At 47.6% G+C, this 15,769-nt stretch overlaps 1 protein-coding gene across 1 annotated transcript in view; it reads left to right on the top strand.

Moving 5' to 3' along the window:
• The window catches only part of THSD7B (thrombospondin type 1 domain containing 7B), a 713,545-nt gene that overhangs the window by 193,419 nt on the left and 504,357 nt on the right, over positions 1–15,769 (top strand). Inside the window, exons 3-4 of the mRNA XM_060257141.1 lie at positions 647–898; positions 13,433–13,599. Of these exons, the coding sequence (XP_060113124.1) occupies positions 647–898; positions 13,433–13,599 (419 nt within the window). The remainder of the gene's footprint in view (positions 1–646; positions 899–13,432; positions 13,600–15,769) is intronic.

Raw genomic sequence — 15,769 nt, forward strand, 5'->3', positions numbered from 1 at the left:
TACCCAGTAACTATTATAATATTATTTGTATAAAATCTTCCAAGGTTTCTAAATAACATGGTTGCAGGATCCTGTTTCAGTTAGCACATACCAATGCATATATCAATGAAATTAGTTTGGGGTTCACATATCCCATTTGTACCTTTGTAATTTTGTGCTACATTTAATGTTATTAACTTTCCATTATGTGTAATTAAATGCTGCGATCCTGTTATAAAAATGTAACGTAATGCAAGATTATTAAGAAAGGGTTTATTAGGCTTGTCTTTCATTTGGAGAAACGTACATTCACATCTTTATTATGTTAAGAATAAACTTATTTCTGGACGTTGCATTCTATGCCTGGCTTTCCCATACCTTTCTCACATATGTTGAAATTTCCAAGCCCAGGCTTTATCATCAGCCAGCCCTGTAGTTGTGGGACAGACTCACCAGGGTTATTTTTGTGTACCCACAATCTTCTGTTGCAGTATTGTGATCTTATACCACATTGCAAAGAAGTAGAAATTCATGCTTCTTTTCTCCTTACCTTCTTTTTGTTAGCCAGAAGAGAACAAATTAAGGCTTGCCAAAAATATGACTGCCAATTTGGCTAGAATTTGTGGTCTTCAGGTTTTTATTTTAACCAAATACTTTCTTATCACAGCCTTTGTGTGCAAGAAACCATCCTTTTGACCTTTCAGTCCTGTGTTATGCCTAAAGACTGTGAAACATCAGATTGGTCTTCATGGAGCACTTGCTCAAAGGCTTGTCACTCAGGGGATCTGTCACCAGGATTCCGAAGCAGAACTCGGAATATAACGCATATTGCCATAGGGGCTGGGAAGGAATGTCCTGAAACAGAAGAAAGAGAAGCATGCAACATTGGAGGAGGAGGACATCTTCAACCATGCCCAAGGTATGCTTTATACCTTTTGGTTTTCCTGAGTGGGAGAGATTTTGATCCAGAAATGGTTTATGTTATTCTGGGCCCACTTACTTGGCTGGTGAACCGTGTTGGGTGAAAATATATATGGATGCATATTTGAGAGAGGGATACATATATTTTTTTTTAATATTCATCTAATTAATTCAGACTACCCTTCAAAAAAGCTTCAAATGCCAAGGTGGTAGCATAAGGGACCCTGGAATTTTTCAGAGCTACATTAAAGAAACTGTAGAGAGCACTTGAGACACAAATTTCCATCACTGTAGTTAGTTTGGAGATTAAACACCTTTGTTGTTGTTCAGTTGCACAGTCAAGTCTGACTTTCTGCGACCCCATGGACAAAGTCCCGTCAGGCCCTTTACATGCAAGTAAATTGGTGGGGTTAGGAGCTAAGGATATATTCTATCCTCTTACATTATCCATTCTTTGATGTAAAATTTCCATCCATGAAGAAGCCCCACAGGACTGGCCCTAGGGTGCGTGGCACCCCAGACAGACTCACTGCCCATCCCCTCACTGGCCCAAGCCCCTGGGAGCCCTAGGCATGCGTGTGCACACACATACCAGGCCAGGCTGCCGCCCCCCTCCCTACCCTTCTTTTCTAAAGTGCTGCAGCACGGCACTACACTCCGCTGCCCCCTGGCGTGCTCAGAAGAGCACCACTAGCCTTGGCCCTACCCACTTCAACGTGAACATCTCAGCGTTCACTCTTAAGAGAGCGTTGGACAAGGCTTCGTTCCCCCTCCTTTCTGGAACCGGAAGTGAGGGGGAGTGAAGCCTCATCCAGAGCTCTCTTAAGAGAGAATGCTGAGATGCCCACTTCAAAGCTGGTAGGGCTGAGGCTAGTGGCACTCCTCTGAGCATGCCATTGAGCCAGGGGGTGCAGAAGGTGACCTGCCGCCACCACCAGCCAACAGACAAATGGTGACTACAGTGGTGGCGGTAGTGAGGAAAAATTAGACATTTGTCTTGGGTACCGGAAAGGGGGGGGGAGCCAATTCAGCACACACACACACACCGACACCCTAGGCAATGCCTTTTTTGCTGAGAGGGCGAGCGGGCCCTGGCGCCCCAGTAGGTTAGCTGAAGTCTGGATGAAATGTCGACTGTGTGACAGAAAAAGCATATACTTGGGATGAAAAAATAAAACAGTAATCTATTTGAGTTAAAACTGAAGGGCAAGGGTATTATTCATACATTGTCTGCAGATAAGTCTAGTGACATATCACAGATCTTAATAAGAGCTTTCTAGATGAGATGGGTAAAGTGAAAAGACTGACAACCTATAATGGTTCAGTTCAGTCTCTGAATATAAATCATACCTACATACGGAGGGTTGCCAAGTCTAACTCAGAAAATATCTGGGGACTTTGGGAGTGGAGCCAGGAGACTTTCACATTCCCTAAAATAAATAATAAAAATACAGCAGTGCAGTTCCCCTAAGTACAGTCTTCATCTTCTCTTCTCCCTGCAGCTGAACATCCCCCTCCCCTCCACATAGAGCAGTGAAAATAGTTTACAATCCCACACTTTTGTGATCTTACAGGGGCAATTTACTCACAATTGTTGAGTGTAACTATCTGCTGTATATTCAACCAAATTCTTCAGACTAATAGAGGGAAACCAAAGCTTCTATTTTACTCTACTTTCTATTTTACTGTGCAAATGACTTCTGAAAGGAATGTACAACAAACTCTCCATTGGTTGTGCTGGTTTCCCTTCCTTTCTGGCAGTTTCACTGGGAGCAGCTATGTTGTTCTGCGGCTCACCCCACCCCCATTCAGCCTAAATCCTACAGATTTAAAAGCACACATACCTTCTAAAAAGAAAGCCGTTTCTAAGCTTCCTCTAGCCTTCTGAAGTGGAAAGGTACATGATGGCTGTTGGGGAGGGGCTTCCCCCCACCAATCAGCTGACTGGGAATGGGAAGGGGCCTGCAAAACCGGGGGATCCCTCACTGGGACCTGGGGATTGGGAAGCCTATACATACCTTAATAGGAGATCAAGAAGTTACATGCAGAGATTAGACCAGTTTACAAATCAACAAGACAACCAGTTAGACCTCAGGGAGAACAATGTCTGCCCCCACGGTGCCACCCAGCATTAACTTGGCCTATTATGGAAAGGCTTGAAGGATCCATGCCCAGAGAAATGCTGATCACCACTTTGGGGTCTGGAAACAATTTTCTCGAAGCCACTTTGGCCAGGAATCTTGAGGGGGTTTTTGTTTTGTGTTGTTTGCCATCTTCTGGACATGGAACAGGGGTTGCTGGGGGTGTGGGGGGAGGTATTTGTGAATTTTCTGCATTGTGCAAGGGATTGGCTTAGATGATCCTGGAGGTCTCTTTGAACTCTATAATTCTAATCACACAGTAGACTTGATGAAGGCAACTCAGTAATGGACTTATTTCAGTGATATGCATGGTTTGGTGGTTCTTTAGTTTCCTTTTCTCCTGCCCCCTCAGTATTACACATTGGATGTAAACTCCAGTTTGAAATCCTAGTTTTAAACAAACAAATGTCTATACTCAGAGGTCACAACTTTAATCAAACTGAGCTTTAATCAAACCACAAGCCACAATTTTATTGTGAACATGCTTAGTTAGCAGTTCAGTGGCTGATGGTCATGGAAAAGGTTTATGTCCTTTTATCTGATCTCTCTCCTTAGAATTGATTAGCTCACTGTTGCTGATGTTATAGCCTGGTGACTGTCAGTAGTTGGTGTAACCAAGTGGTGTTGTTGTTGTTGTTGTTTTAAAGTAGCATGGATAGAATGATTGCATGAATGTCTGTGCTGACATGGGTGCTGGGGACCCTGCAGAGGAAGACGAGTCTGCCAAGGAAACTGTACCCCTGCCACCTGCACCAGTACCCCTGCCTCCTGCTGAAGAAGATCCCAGCCCCCCTGCCTCGCCCTCTCGGGTGGCTCGTGTGCGTGACCGCCTCCGTCAGGACCTCAGGGATCGGAGGAGGGCGGCACGCTCACAAGCAAGACGCTCCCTGAGTCCTGAGTTTTGAGAGGATTCTGGCCCTCCTAAGAGCAAGGATGCTTGAGTTGTAACAGGATCCTGGCTCCCTCCCAGAGCCAACAATTAGCCCAAATGGGCAACAGCCAGCAGAGGGCTATATAGCTGTGGGCTTTGGGAGGAGGCTTTGTGGAAGCAACTAGTCATCTCCCTGACGTTCTAGCATCCACTCCGGCTTGACTTTGGTTCCTGAATCCCTGACTTTGGCTTTTGACTTCTGGACTCCCTGACCTCGGCTTCTGGACCTCGGACCTGCGATACTTGCACAGCGATTTGGATTTGGCACCTCGGACACTCCTGCTTGCTGGCTACAGACCTCGGACTGCCTCTGGACTTTGCCTGACCCGGCCCCAGCCGTGACAGATTGCTTCCACCCGACAAACACCCACTCCACAGGATGGAGGCTGAAGCAAGTGAAACCACCGAACTACTGGCTGCGCTCCAAGCCCAGGTACAGCAGCTAACACAGGCAGTAGTGCACTTGCAGCAACAACCTGTGGCCAGTGCTCCAGCCAAGTGCCCAGTTCCCCCACCTGACAGATTTGGGGGTGCCGTGGAAGAATTTCCTGCTTTCCTGGCACAGTGTCAGCTGTACTTTGAACTAAGAGCACGGGACTTCCCCAATGACAAGACGAAGGTGTGTTTTATCATTAGTCTGTTAAAGGGGCAGGTGGCCAAGTGGGCCACACCCCTACTGGTTGGGTCCTCTCCCCTACTGACTGATTACCAGGGGTTTGAGGCCCACCTGTCTGCTGCCTTCTCCAACCCAGTCCAAGCAGCCACAGCCAACCGGAAAATCAGGGCCCTGAAACAAGGCCAGTCCTCGGTGGCTCAGTATGCCACCGAATTCAAGCTCCTGGCCCAAGACTTGGCGTGGAATGAGGCTGCTCAGATGGACCAGTTTACCGAGGGGTTGGCAGAGGAAGTCCTGGACGAACTGGCCAGGGTGGAGTGGCCCCCCACGCTCCAGGAACTTATCACCCTCTGCCTCCGCATCGATGGCCGCCTGGAAAGTCGCCGCCAAGCCAAGACCCGAGGGCGCCAGCTCCCTGCGCCATGCCACTTGGCTCCTCTCCCATCCCCAGCTAGTACCAGAGACGAGGGTGAGCCTATGCAGCTTGGAGCTGCTTGACCCCGCCTGACTCCAGAAGAAAAGGCCAGACGCCGCACGCAGAACCTGTGCCTCTACTGCGGCACAGCAGGCCACTATGCCTCTGGCTGCCCTGCTAAACATCGGATACCCGGACCTACATTGCCACCGCCGCCAAAAGGCCAGCCCCAGGCGTAAGTGGACCCTCCAGCCTGGGGCGACTAGCTGGGTCCTCCGAACAACAGGCTGATACCCCGGGCCCGTTCCTGCTACCAGTCAAACTCCGTCTGCCCGATGGACGCTGGCTGTTCGTGTATGCCATGCTGGACTCGGGAGCAGCCCACTGTTTCGTAGATGCCGTCTTTGTAAAGCAGCACCAGATTCCAGTGCAGCCAAAAGAGACTCCAACGCTGGTGGAGGCTATTGACGGGCGCCTCCTCCGTTCTGGCCCCGTCACCCAGGAGACCTGTCCCATCACCTTCCACGTCCAGCAGCACCAAGAACAGCTACGGTTTGATGTCGCCCGCATGCCTCGCTTCCCGCTGATTCTAGGCCTTTCCTGGCTGAAGCTGCACAACCCCATCGTGGACTGGGCCCAGCAGGAACTACGCTTCCGAGACCCATGCCCCCATCTGACTCCTCCCACCACTCTAGCAGCCGGCATCCCGAGTGGTGGTCCTCAACTCCCTCAGAAGTATGCGGATTTCGCCGATGTCTTTGAGGAGACAGGAGCAGATCAGCTTCCCCCTCACCGACCCTATGACTGTGCCATTGATTTGGTACCTGGGGCACCACTCCCGGTGGGGCGTCTGTACCCAATGTCGGAGCCTGAGTTGGCAGCTTTGCGAGACTACCTGGACAAGAACCTGAAACGCGGATTCATCCGACCCTCAACTTCTCCCCTGTCTGCTCCAGTCCTCTTCGTGAAGAAGAAAAGTGGGGAGCTCCGGCTGTGCAATGACTACCGGGCCCTGAACAAGATCACCATCCGCGACCGGTACCCTCTGCCACTGATCCCTGAACTCTTGGATCGTTTAAAGGGGGCCCAAATCTACACCAAGCTGGACCTCCGCGGAGCATACAATTTGGTGCGCATACGGCCCGGAGACGAATGGAAGACCGCGTTTGGGACCCGATATGGGCAGTACAAGCACCTGGTGATGCCCTTCGGATTGACCAACGCCCCCGCTGTCTTCCAGAGGTTCATGAATGATGTATTCCGGGACCTGCTCGACCGCTTCGCGATCATATACCTGGATGACACCCTAATCTACTCCCGCAATCCTGCCCAGCACGCCGAGCACGTCCGCCAGGCCCTGCAGCGCCTACGAGCCCATGGCCTCTACGCCAAGCTGGAGAAGTGTGACTTTGACCTGCGCTCCGTCGAGTTCCTTGGTCACATTGTGTCACCACAGGGAATCCTCATGGACCCGAAAAAAGTGGAAGCGGTCCTGACCTGGCAGGCCCCTCAGAATCGCAAAGACCTGCAGCGGTTCCTTGGTTTCGCCAACTATTATCGGCAATTCATCCCGGCCTATGCATCTCTGACCACGCCCCTGACTCAACTACTCCGCCCCAAAGAACCTTTCCACTGGTCCCCAGAGGCCGATAACGCCTTCTCCACTCTGAAGACCCGTTTTGCCACCGGGCCACTCCTGAGATACCCTGACCCCCAGCTTCCCTTTACGGTGGAAGCTGATGCCTCCAACGTGGCCCTGGGAGCAGTGCTGTCCCAGCGCGAGAAGCCGTCTCAGCCACTCCAGCCCTGCGCCTATTACTCGCGCCAGCTCACCGCTGCGGAGAAGAACTACACCATCTGGGAGAGAGAGTTGCTCGCAATCAAGGCGGCTTTTGAGGTTTGGAGGCATTACCTCGAAGGGGCTCGCCACCCTGTTCAAGTGCTCACCGACCACCGGAACTTAGAGCACCTCCAGACCACCCGCCGTCTCAACCAGCGCCAGATCCGGTGGTCCCTATTCTTCTCTCGCTTTGACTTCCAGATCTCCTACATCCCCCATACCCAGAACCGGAAAGCAGATGCACTCTCCCGGAAACCGGAATACGCCCCTGCTTCAACTGAGGCCGCGCCCGCTGCTCCCATCCTGCCGCCCTCAGTGTTTGCAGCCACCTCCACTACACCCACACTCGTGGAGGACATTCGTGCTAGCCAGGCCAACGATCCCTGGGTCCAGCAACACCTCCAGGCCCTCCAAGATGACTCGGCAGGCGAGTTCACGACTCGAGGCGGTCTCTTGCTACACCGCGAACGCCTCTATGTGCCGCCCGGGCCCTTACGGGCAGAAGTGCTACGCCTGACCCACGACTCGTTGCCCGCTGGGCACTTCAGACAGCATAAGACCACCCACTTGCTGACGCGAGAATTCTGGTGGCCACGAGTTCGCTCTGATGTTGCCCGTTATGTCAGCTCCTGTGACGTCTGTCGGCGGGCCAAAGATGTCCCGGCCAAACCCTTGGGGTTGTTACAGCCCTTGCCCGCACCCTCAGGACCCTGGGATACCATCTCGATGGACTTCATCACGGAACTCCCACGATCCAAAGGTCAGACTTGCATCTTGGTGGTCGTCGACCTATTTACCAAGATGGCCCACTTCATTCCGTGCCCGAAACTTCCCACAGCTCAAGAGACAGCTCAGCTCTACCTGCAACACATCTTTCGTCTGCACGGACTCCCAGCCCACCTGATCTCAGACCGGGGGCCCCAGTTCTCCTCTCGGTTCTGGCAAGCCCTCCATTCCAGCCTGGGTACTCGAGTGCACCTGTCCTCAGCCTACCACCCGCAGACAGATGGTCAGACAGAGCGCACCAATGCCACGCTAGAGCAATATCTCCGCTGCTACACCTGCTACCAGCAGGACGACTGGACCACTCTGTTGCCTCTAGCGGAGTTTGCATACAACAACGCGGTCCACTCGTCTACCCAAAGGACCCCGTTTGCTGCAACCTACGGCTACCACCCTCGGTTCTTCCCGGCGATCCTGCCACCCACGAATGTCCCCGCCGTCGAGGCCTATCTGCAAGAACTCCGCGCCAGCCAAGACTTGCTCCGAGAGCAGCTACAGCGGGCCAAGGAAGCCTATAAACTGGCTGCGGACCGGAAGAGGCAGGAAGGCCCCCCAGTCCAGCCGGGGGATCAGGTGTGGCTCTCGACTCGCTACCTGCGCCGGCCTGGTCGGTCTCACAAGCTGGATGCGCGGTTCATCGGACCCTACCCCGTCATGGACCAAATAAACCCCGTCGCTTTCAGGCTCCAGTTGCCACCTCACCTCCGCATTCACCCTGTGTTCCATCGCTCCCTCCTTGTTCCAGCTGCACCCCCTGACCCAGCTCGGCCTCCTTGCCCACCGCCGCCACCACCGGTGTTGGTGGATGACGAGGAAGAATACGAGGTGCGCCAGATCCTGGACTCCCGGTACCATCGCGGAGGCCTCCAGTACCTTGTGGACTGGGAGGGATATGGCCCAGAAGACCGGTCTTGGGAGCCCGTGGACAATCTTCATGCCCCGGACTTGGTGCAACAGTTCCACAACGACCACCCCGACCTCCCAGGTCCCTCGACGGAGGGGGGCCCTGGGGGGGGGGATAGTGTCATGGGTGCTGGGGACCCTGCAGAGGAAGACGAGTCTGCCAAGGAAACTGTACCCCTGCCACCTGCACCAGTACCCCTGCCTCCTGCTAAAGAAGATCCCAGCCCCCCTGCCTCGCCCTCTCGGGTGGCTCGTGTGCGTGACCGCCTCCGTCAGGACCTCAGGGATCAGAGGAGGGCGGCACGCTCACAAGCAAGACGCTCCCTGAGTCCTGAGTTTTGAGAGGATTCTGGCCCTCCTAAGAGCAAGGATGCTTGAGTTGTAACAGGATCCTGGCTCCCTCCCAGAGCCAGCAATTAGCCCAAATGGGCAACAGCCAGCAGAGGGCTATATAGCTGTGGGCTTTGGGAGGAGGCTTTGTGGAAGCAACTAGTCATCTCCCTGACGTTCTAGCATCCACTCCGTTCCTGAATCCCTGACTTTGGCTTTTGACTTCTGGACTCCCTGACCTCGGCTTCTGGACCTCGGACCTCGGACCTGCGATACTTGCACAGCGATTTGGATTTGGCACCTCGGACACTCCTGCTTGCTGGCTACAGACCTCGGACTGCCTCTGGACTTTGCCTGACCCGGCCCCAGCCGTGACATGTGCTGGTGCTGTTTATTAAAATGTTTCAGAATTTTCCTTTCTGTTATTGCCTAATCCAGAAGAGGGGATGGCATACTTGCATAATCTTTCTGAGGGAAATAGTGGGCAGGTCACAAGTGCTGTGTGCATGATCCAATCATGTTAATTCAAAATCAGCAAGCTGCCCATCATCTCTATGCATTTAACTATCAGTAGGAGAGAGGACACTTTTAAAAAGTGTTGCTTGATTAGATCTTACGAACAAAATCTTGTATGCTGATTTTTGCTTTTCCATCCCAATTTATGTCAATCAGTCAGACAAAAGGATCAGATTGTCTGACTGATTTTATTCTCTGCGTTCAGTGAGTTGTTTTAGTTGAAGGTCATGTGATTGAAATACACCGCCGGTATCCATAACGTCTTCCTGCTATTTTCTTAAAATGGATCACAGGGACTATATCTGTGAGCCCTAAGCAGTGGTCTAAAGCTGAGGTTTTGTTTACTGTATCTGATGAGGTGCAGCTACCTATAGTCACACATGACTTGTTTTATGTACTACCTGTTCGGGATGTCTTCACCAAAATATTTACAAGGGGAAAGTGGTTTTCTTACAGCTAGTAATCTTTTAGAAAATATATTTTTCTTCCAGGTGAATGGAAAAAAGATGATGATTGATACAGATTTGAAATACTGGATTGTGATATTTGCACTGCATTCCTATTGTCTGAGTGATGGCCTATCGAATTGAACCTTACTCAGGGTTCATTAAGAGTGCAGCTCTCAGCTAATTATCTGAGGTTTGAAATGACTGTCCTCTAGCAAAGTTTGGTTTGGCAGATGGTAACTCCTGAGGTCCTGTAGCCAATGCCCTGGAAGTGCTATTTTTGTAAAGAATCTGGCATTGCCAGGATGACCTCCACAGTTCCTCAGAACCAGCCACCAATCTAAAAAGATGTTCTGAGGGCCAGTCTTCTCACTAGGAAATGATTTCAGCCAACAGAGGGCAGGAGGGCTCGCTTCAGAAGAAATCAGCTTCAATCCAAAGAGATGGTGGGAGACAACCTCTTCCCCAGCAGGTGATTTCAGCAAACAGAGGCTAGGAGGGAGGGTCTGCAGCAGAAGACATCACCTCAGGAACTACCCAGAAGCAGGGTCCTACATAGGAATGAAATTGAACTTCTTTCATCTTAAATTCTTTTAGCAATAAGCAGTCACTTGGAGCAAACACAAGGTTTTCTAAAAGGGGGGCCCCTTTTCCTCCCAGTTCAAGAATGGTTAGGTACATTTGCTCCTCCTAACATGCCAGCCATGCAGTTGCATTGCTCTGCCCAACAGCCTACATTCCCATAGGTAAATGATGCTGCATCCTGTTGACAATAGCTAGATTTTAAGGAACACTCCACAGTGTATTATGGTTACTGAGGATTTTCAATTCCTAAATTCCCATGCAAGGACAGTGGTGCCTTTTGTGAAGTTTCTAGCATTTTACTTTAAAGCTCTTGTCTGCAATGATTGTTCAGGATCAAAGGCAAGCTGAGTGCTTGGTGTGTACACTGTTTCTTTAATATTATGGACTTTACTCAGTGAAATGCCCCAGAGCTGGTTGTCATGATGTAAAGTGAGTATTCTGTTGAAGCAAATATAGATTCCTTTGAGTGATGTGTCACAGGAAGCTTTTGCTTTGCTTTATCTAACTTTCAACAGAGATAGATTTAACTTTATTCTAAAATTCTTAATACTGCAGGTAGGTTTGAAAGGTGCTCTACATCTTGTACTCATACTTGACTGACTGTGGTTCAGCAAGTCTGAATATTTTCAAGAGGCTTCTAGTTTTCAAATCTAGTTACTTTTGATCTTTACTTATTCACCTAAACACTGATTTAAGTCAACACACATTTGCTTGAAACATTAATGACCAAATAAGAGTACTTACCTGTCCTTAAGTATTTGGTATTGTGAACTGATTTCCATTTAGCCCCAGGAAATTTGACAGCTTAATGTGATTGGAAGTGAAACACAGTACATTTAACTTGTTGCTCTTTAGCTAGCTCTTTCAGAAGTGAGATTCTCTTTATGGGAAACAGTGATACATCATGTTATTGAGGGAGGGTTTTTTTTAAAGTTGTATCTATGAAAGAAAGTTCCATCTATTATAATTTGTGTGTAGTGGGAAGACAGTTTCGTATTTATTATGTTAAAATTTATGATATTGTTTAGAGAAATCTGTTCCTATATGTTTTTCCCTTGTGCCGGTTATTTCCAAATATACACAAAATGTTGTGCGGTTTAAGTAACAGTTCATTTGAAGGTCCTGTAGATCAAAATTAAATACATATTTCTATAAATATTTCTTGTGTATTACAACATTTTACTTTTTTAACTAGACATAGGGCATTTTCGCACTGACCTTAATCGGCAGCGATGTCCCTCTTCACCGCGCAGGATCTGCGCGGATTTCGCACCAATTGCTGCGGAGCACCCGGAAGAGCCGCAAAGTCCCGCGGCTTTTGTGGCGCAAATGGAAACCGCCAAAAAACAGTTTCCATTTGCGCCGCAAAAGCTGCGGGACTTTGCGGCTCTTCTGGGTGCTCCGCAGCAATTGGTGCGAAATCCGCGCAGATCCTGCACGGTGAAGAGGGACGTCGCTGCCGATTAAGGTCAGTGCGAAAACGCCCATAGTTTCATCATCATTTTGAATTAAAGTTTGTATCCACATTAAATATGACTTAAGGCATTATTTTTATGCTGGTAATTTAAGTGGAGCCAAAATGATAGATTTCAGTTTTAGCAAATAATTGTGAGCCTGCCAGCATTTTTTTTTTAAATAAGCACCTTTAAAAGTTCATATAAAATTGGAAACTGGAAGTATTTATCACATACTCTTACTGCTTAACCACTAGGGCAATTACTTGTGGCACTGAAGAAGAGATTGCTTACTAAATTTGCAGATGATGCTGCATTGGGAGGGTAGCAAATACGGTAGAAGACAGAATCATGATAGAGCAGGGGTGGCCAAACTGTGGCTTGGGAGCCACATGTGGCTCCTTAACACACATTGTGTGGCTCTTGAAGCTTCCACCACCCCATCTGCTGGCTTGGAAAAGGCATTTGTCTCTTGAAATCAAGCCTCCAAGCCAAGTCAACTGACAGCTTGGAGAATGCATTCTTTTCACCTCTCCTTCCCCCATCTAATTTGCCTGCCTGTCTTCACTCCCACCCTGCCAGCTCTCAAATATCTGATTTTCATGTCTTGTGGTTCTCAAACATCTGATGTTTAGTCCCCCCCCCCCGCCCCCCCAGTCTCTGTATTCTACCCTAACCCACATTTCAAAGGACTGGTGGAAGTGAAAAGCACATGCCCATATATTTCCCAGAGTTCAGGCAATATTCACAACACAGTTGGTATTTCAGAGTGATGAAGATAATATGCTAGGTCTGTGTTCCTGAGACATAGCAAAAATTGTAAGATTTGCACATTTCTGAAAAGCAGGGGAGTCCTATCTCTGTGTTGTGATTAGTGTAGTAGATTCCTCTGCATTCTGGAGCATCTGTGAAGTCAAGGAACATTCATTAGGATCTAATGTATGTTACCACAGCTGCATGACCATGGCCAAGAATAATCTCTTATTTGAAATTGATTATGTTATGGGTATCATCATGAGAAGAATAGCATTTTCTGTGTCTATAACTCATGGCAGAACTGGTAATGGTTATTTACTTGGCCACAAATATAGTCTGTTTTTGTGTTCTCCCCAGATTTTCAAGCTGTGTTGTAAAAAATTTAAAAAGTTGTGTACTTTTGTGTTGGTCCTACAAATAAGCTGTTGATATTGTGGATTTTACCCTACTAGGAGTTTGATGTTTGCATCGTGATCTAAGAGTCAGCAAGGTGATAACAGAACTAAGTTGGAGTCCAGTGGCACCTTTAAGACCAACACAGTTTTATTCAGAATGCAAGTTTTTGTGTGCATGCACACTTCCTCAGACGATGAAATGGGTACCCTGCTGAAGTGTGCATGCACATGAAAGCTGACATTCTGAATAAAGCTTTGTTGGCCTTAACGGTGCTCCTGGGCTCCAAGGTTGTTCTGTTGCTTCAGACCAATGTGGCTGCCCACCTGGATTTACCTACAATGTTATAACACATTTCTGAAATAAGAGAGACCATCCAGAAGGCTTTGGAACAATTGTCCTTTGTTTCTTATTTCCCTCAAGATATGCATGGAAGACATCAGAATGGAAAGAATGTGATGTTTATCTCCTGCTAGAGCAGCACGGCCCTCAGCGGCAGAAGCAGGCAGCCCTTTGTGGAGGTGGGGTACAAGTTCGGGAAGTCTACTGTGCTCAAGACACATTGGATGAAATCCACAAATCAAAGGAAGGTATGGTAGAAACAATATGGATTGCCGATAAATAATTGGTGTGAAATTTAAATGGAAGTTTGTTTGCAGTGGAATAATATATGTAGGATGCTGGAAGAGATACCACCGTGCTGGGCTTCACAGCCATTGCAGTATATAGATTAATGTTAATCTGAAATTTTGTTGGTACGAGCTACACTTTAGTTTCTTCAAGAATTCCAGTTGATTATTTATCCTCTCATGCTGGTAGGATTACTTGTTCTGAAAATCTTTTTTCTGTTCATGTTATTGGATAGGCAAAGCTAAGCAAGTTGAAATGGAGAACTCTTTCACAGAGATGAATTATGTGCATGTAGTTAACATATAAAGAAGATATGAGGAATGCCCTGGGTTTTTTGTTTTTTTAAAGGAGAATGTTGGAAACTGAACTGCTACAACTCAATCTAGAACAGAGAAAAGGGTTTTTAAATTATTATTCATGGTTTTTAGTCTAGGGGTTTTGTTTTCTGGTAACTCCAGGAATTGAATCATTTTCTGGATTCAGAAGAAAAGCAAGTGGATAGACAGATGCCTGATGAATAATTTATCTGTCTATTTTATTCATTATACCCTCTGCTCCTGCAAAATATGACTTTGTACAAGATGTAAGATAATAAGAACACACATCACAACTAAAGATGTTCTTGTTTACAAAGGCAACCTATCACTAAATTCAGCCACTTTACCAGAAGACTGGAGAGCAGCAAATGTTACACCGATTTTTTAAAGGAATCCAGAGGAAAAACAGGATAATAGAGGCAGCCTAACATCTGCCCTGGGCAAATTAGTAGAAACTATAATCAAAGATAGAATTGTAAGGAACACAGAGGAACAATGCCTGCTAAGAGAAAATCAGCATGGCTTTTGCAAAGAAAAGTCCTGCCTCATCAAACTTTTGGATGTGAGCAAGCATGATAACTATGCCCTATTAGACATGATATATCTGGATATTTAAAAGGCTCTTGAAAGGCTAAGTAAACTCAGCAATCATAGGGTAAGAGAACAGGTTCTTTCATGGATTAAAAACTGGTTAAATGAAAGGAAGCAAAGGACATTTCTCACAATGGAGGGAAGCAAGTAGTGGAGTCCCACCAAGATTGTTATTGGGGCCAATACTAGTTAATCAGTGATCTGGAACTAAGGGTGAGCAGTGTAGTGGCAAAGTCTGTAGGTGACACAAAACTATGCAAGATGGTGAAAACCAAGGCTGACTGCAAAAACCTCCAAAAACTTGGTGAGTGGGCAATAATGTGGCAAGTGAAGTTCAGAGTTGGTAAGCATAAAGTGATGCATATTGGGACAAAAGCAGGGGTCATTTGGTAGAAAAATAGGTGGTGGAGCTCATCTAGGGATTGTTGTGCAGCCGGTCTTCGGGGTGGCCTTAGGCTTTCGAAATGTCAGCAAAGGGTTCATTGACGTTTCAAAATGATCAGACTTGTCTTTGTTAAAACTAAGTTTCATTTATTGATTACAACAATGTTACTCTCTACATGGATTCATTGAAACTGATAACAGATAGCTTGAACCATTGGCATTTATGAATACACTTCAAGGGCTTTGGGCTTTAAACTACTTCTCATAATAAAACTACAGTTGTTCCTGCAAGTAACACTTTCACACGCCTGCTTATCTTTTACCGGTGATGGTTACATTCCCCCCCTGGTGATGTCCTTGCTTTGCTCGGGAGGCACCAGTGAGGCTAGCTGAGCGCTCTGCACTTCAAAGGCCCTGCTGGCCTTTGGAGTCTTGGCAACTTCTCTTCCCACCCCTCCTCTTTTCCTTGCAGGACACATGTGTTAGTAGCATAGAATTTTATTCAGTAATGGTATTAGGAAGCAGGAATTAGATACAATCATAAAGCAAAGTAACTTCAATGAAGCACAGTCTGACATAGTCAACCAAGGATGTTAAGAACTGAAGTTGGGACCATCTGTATGCTAAGTGGATCACAGCCCCATGTACTACTAAATCACAGCCCCCTGTAAACAACTAGAGATATGTGTGAATATTACAAGATATATAATGATGGTGAATTCTGTGAATAAGATGGGGCAGATTCTGGGAATAAGATTCTAGTCCAGTATGTTCTCTGAAAGAAGAGAAAACAGGACTGTCACAGGATAAAATATGAAGCTGCTGATCTCTAGCTAAT

This window comes from Heteronotia binoei, chromosome 16 (genome assembly GCF_032191835.1).
Source record: "Heteronotia binoei isolate CCM8104 ecotype False Entrance Well chromosome 16, APGP_CSIRO_Hbin_v1, whole genome shotgun sequence".
Taxonomy (NCBI): Eukaryota; Metazoa; Chordata; class Lepidosauria; order Squamata; family Gekkonidae; genus Heteronotia; species Heteronotia binoei.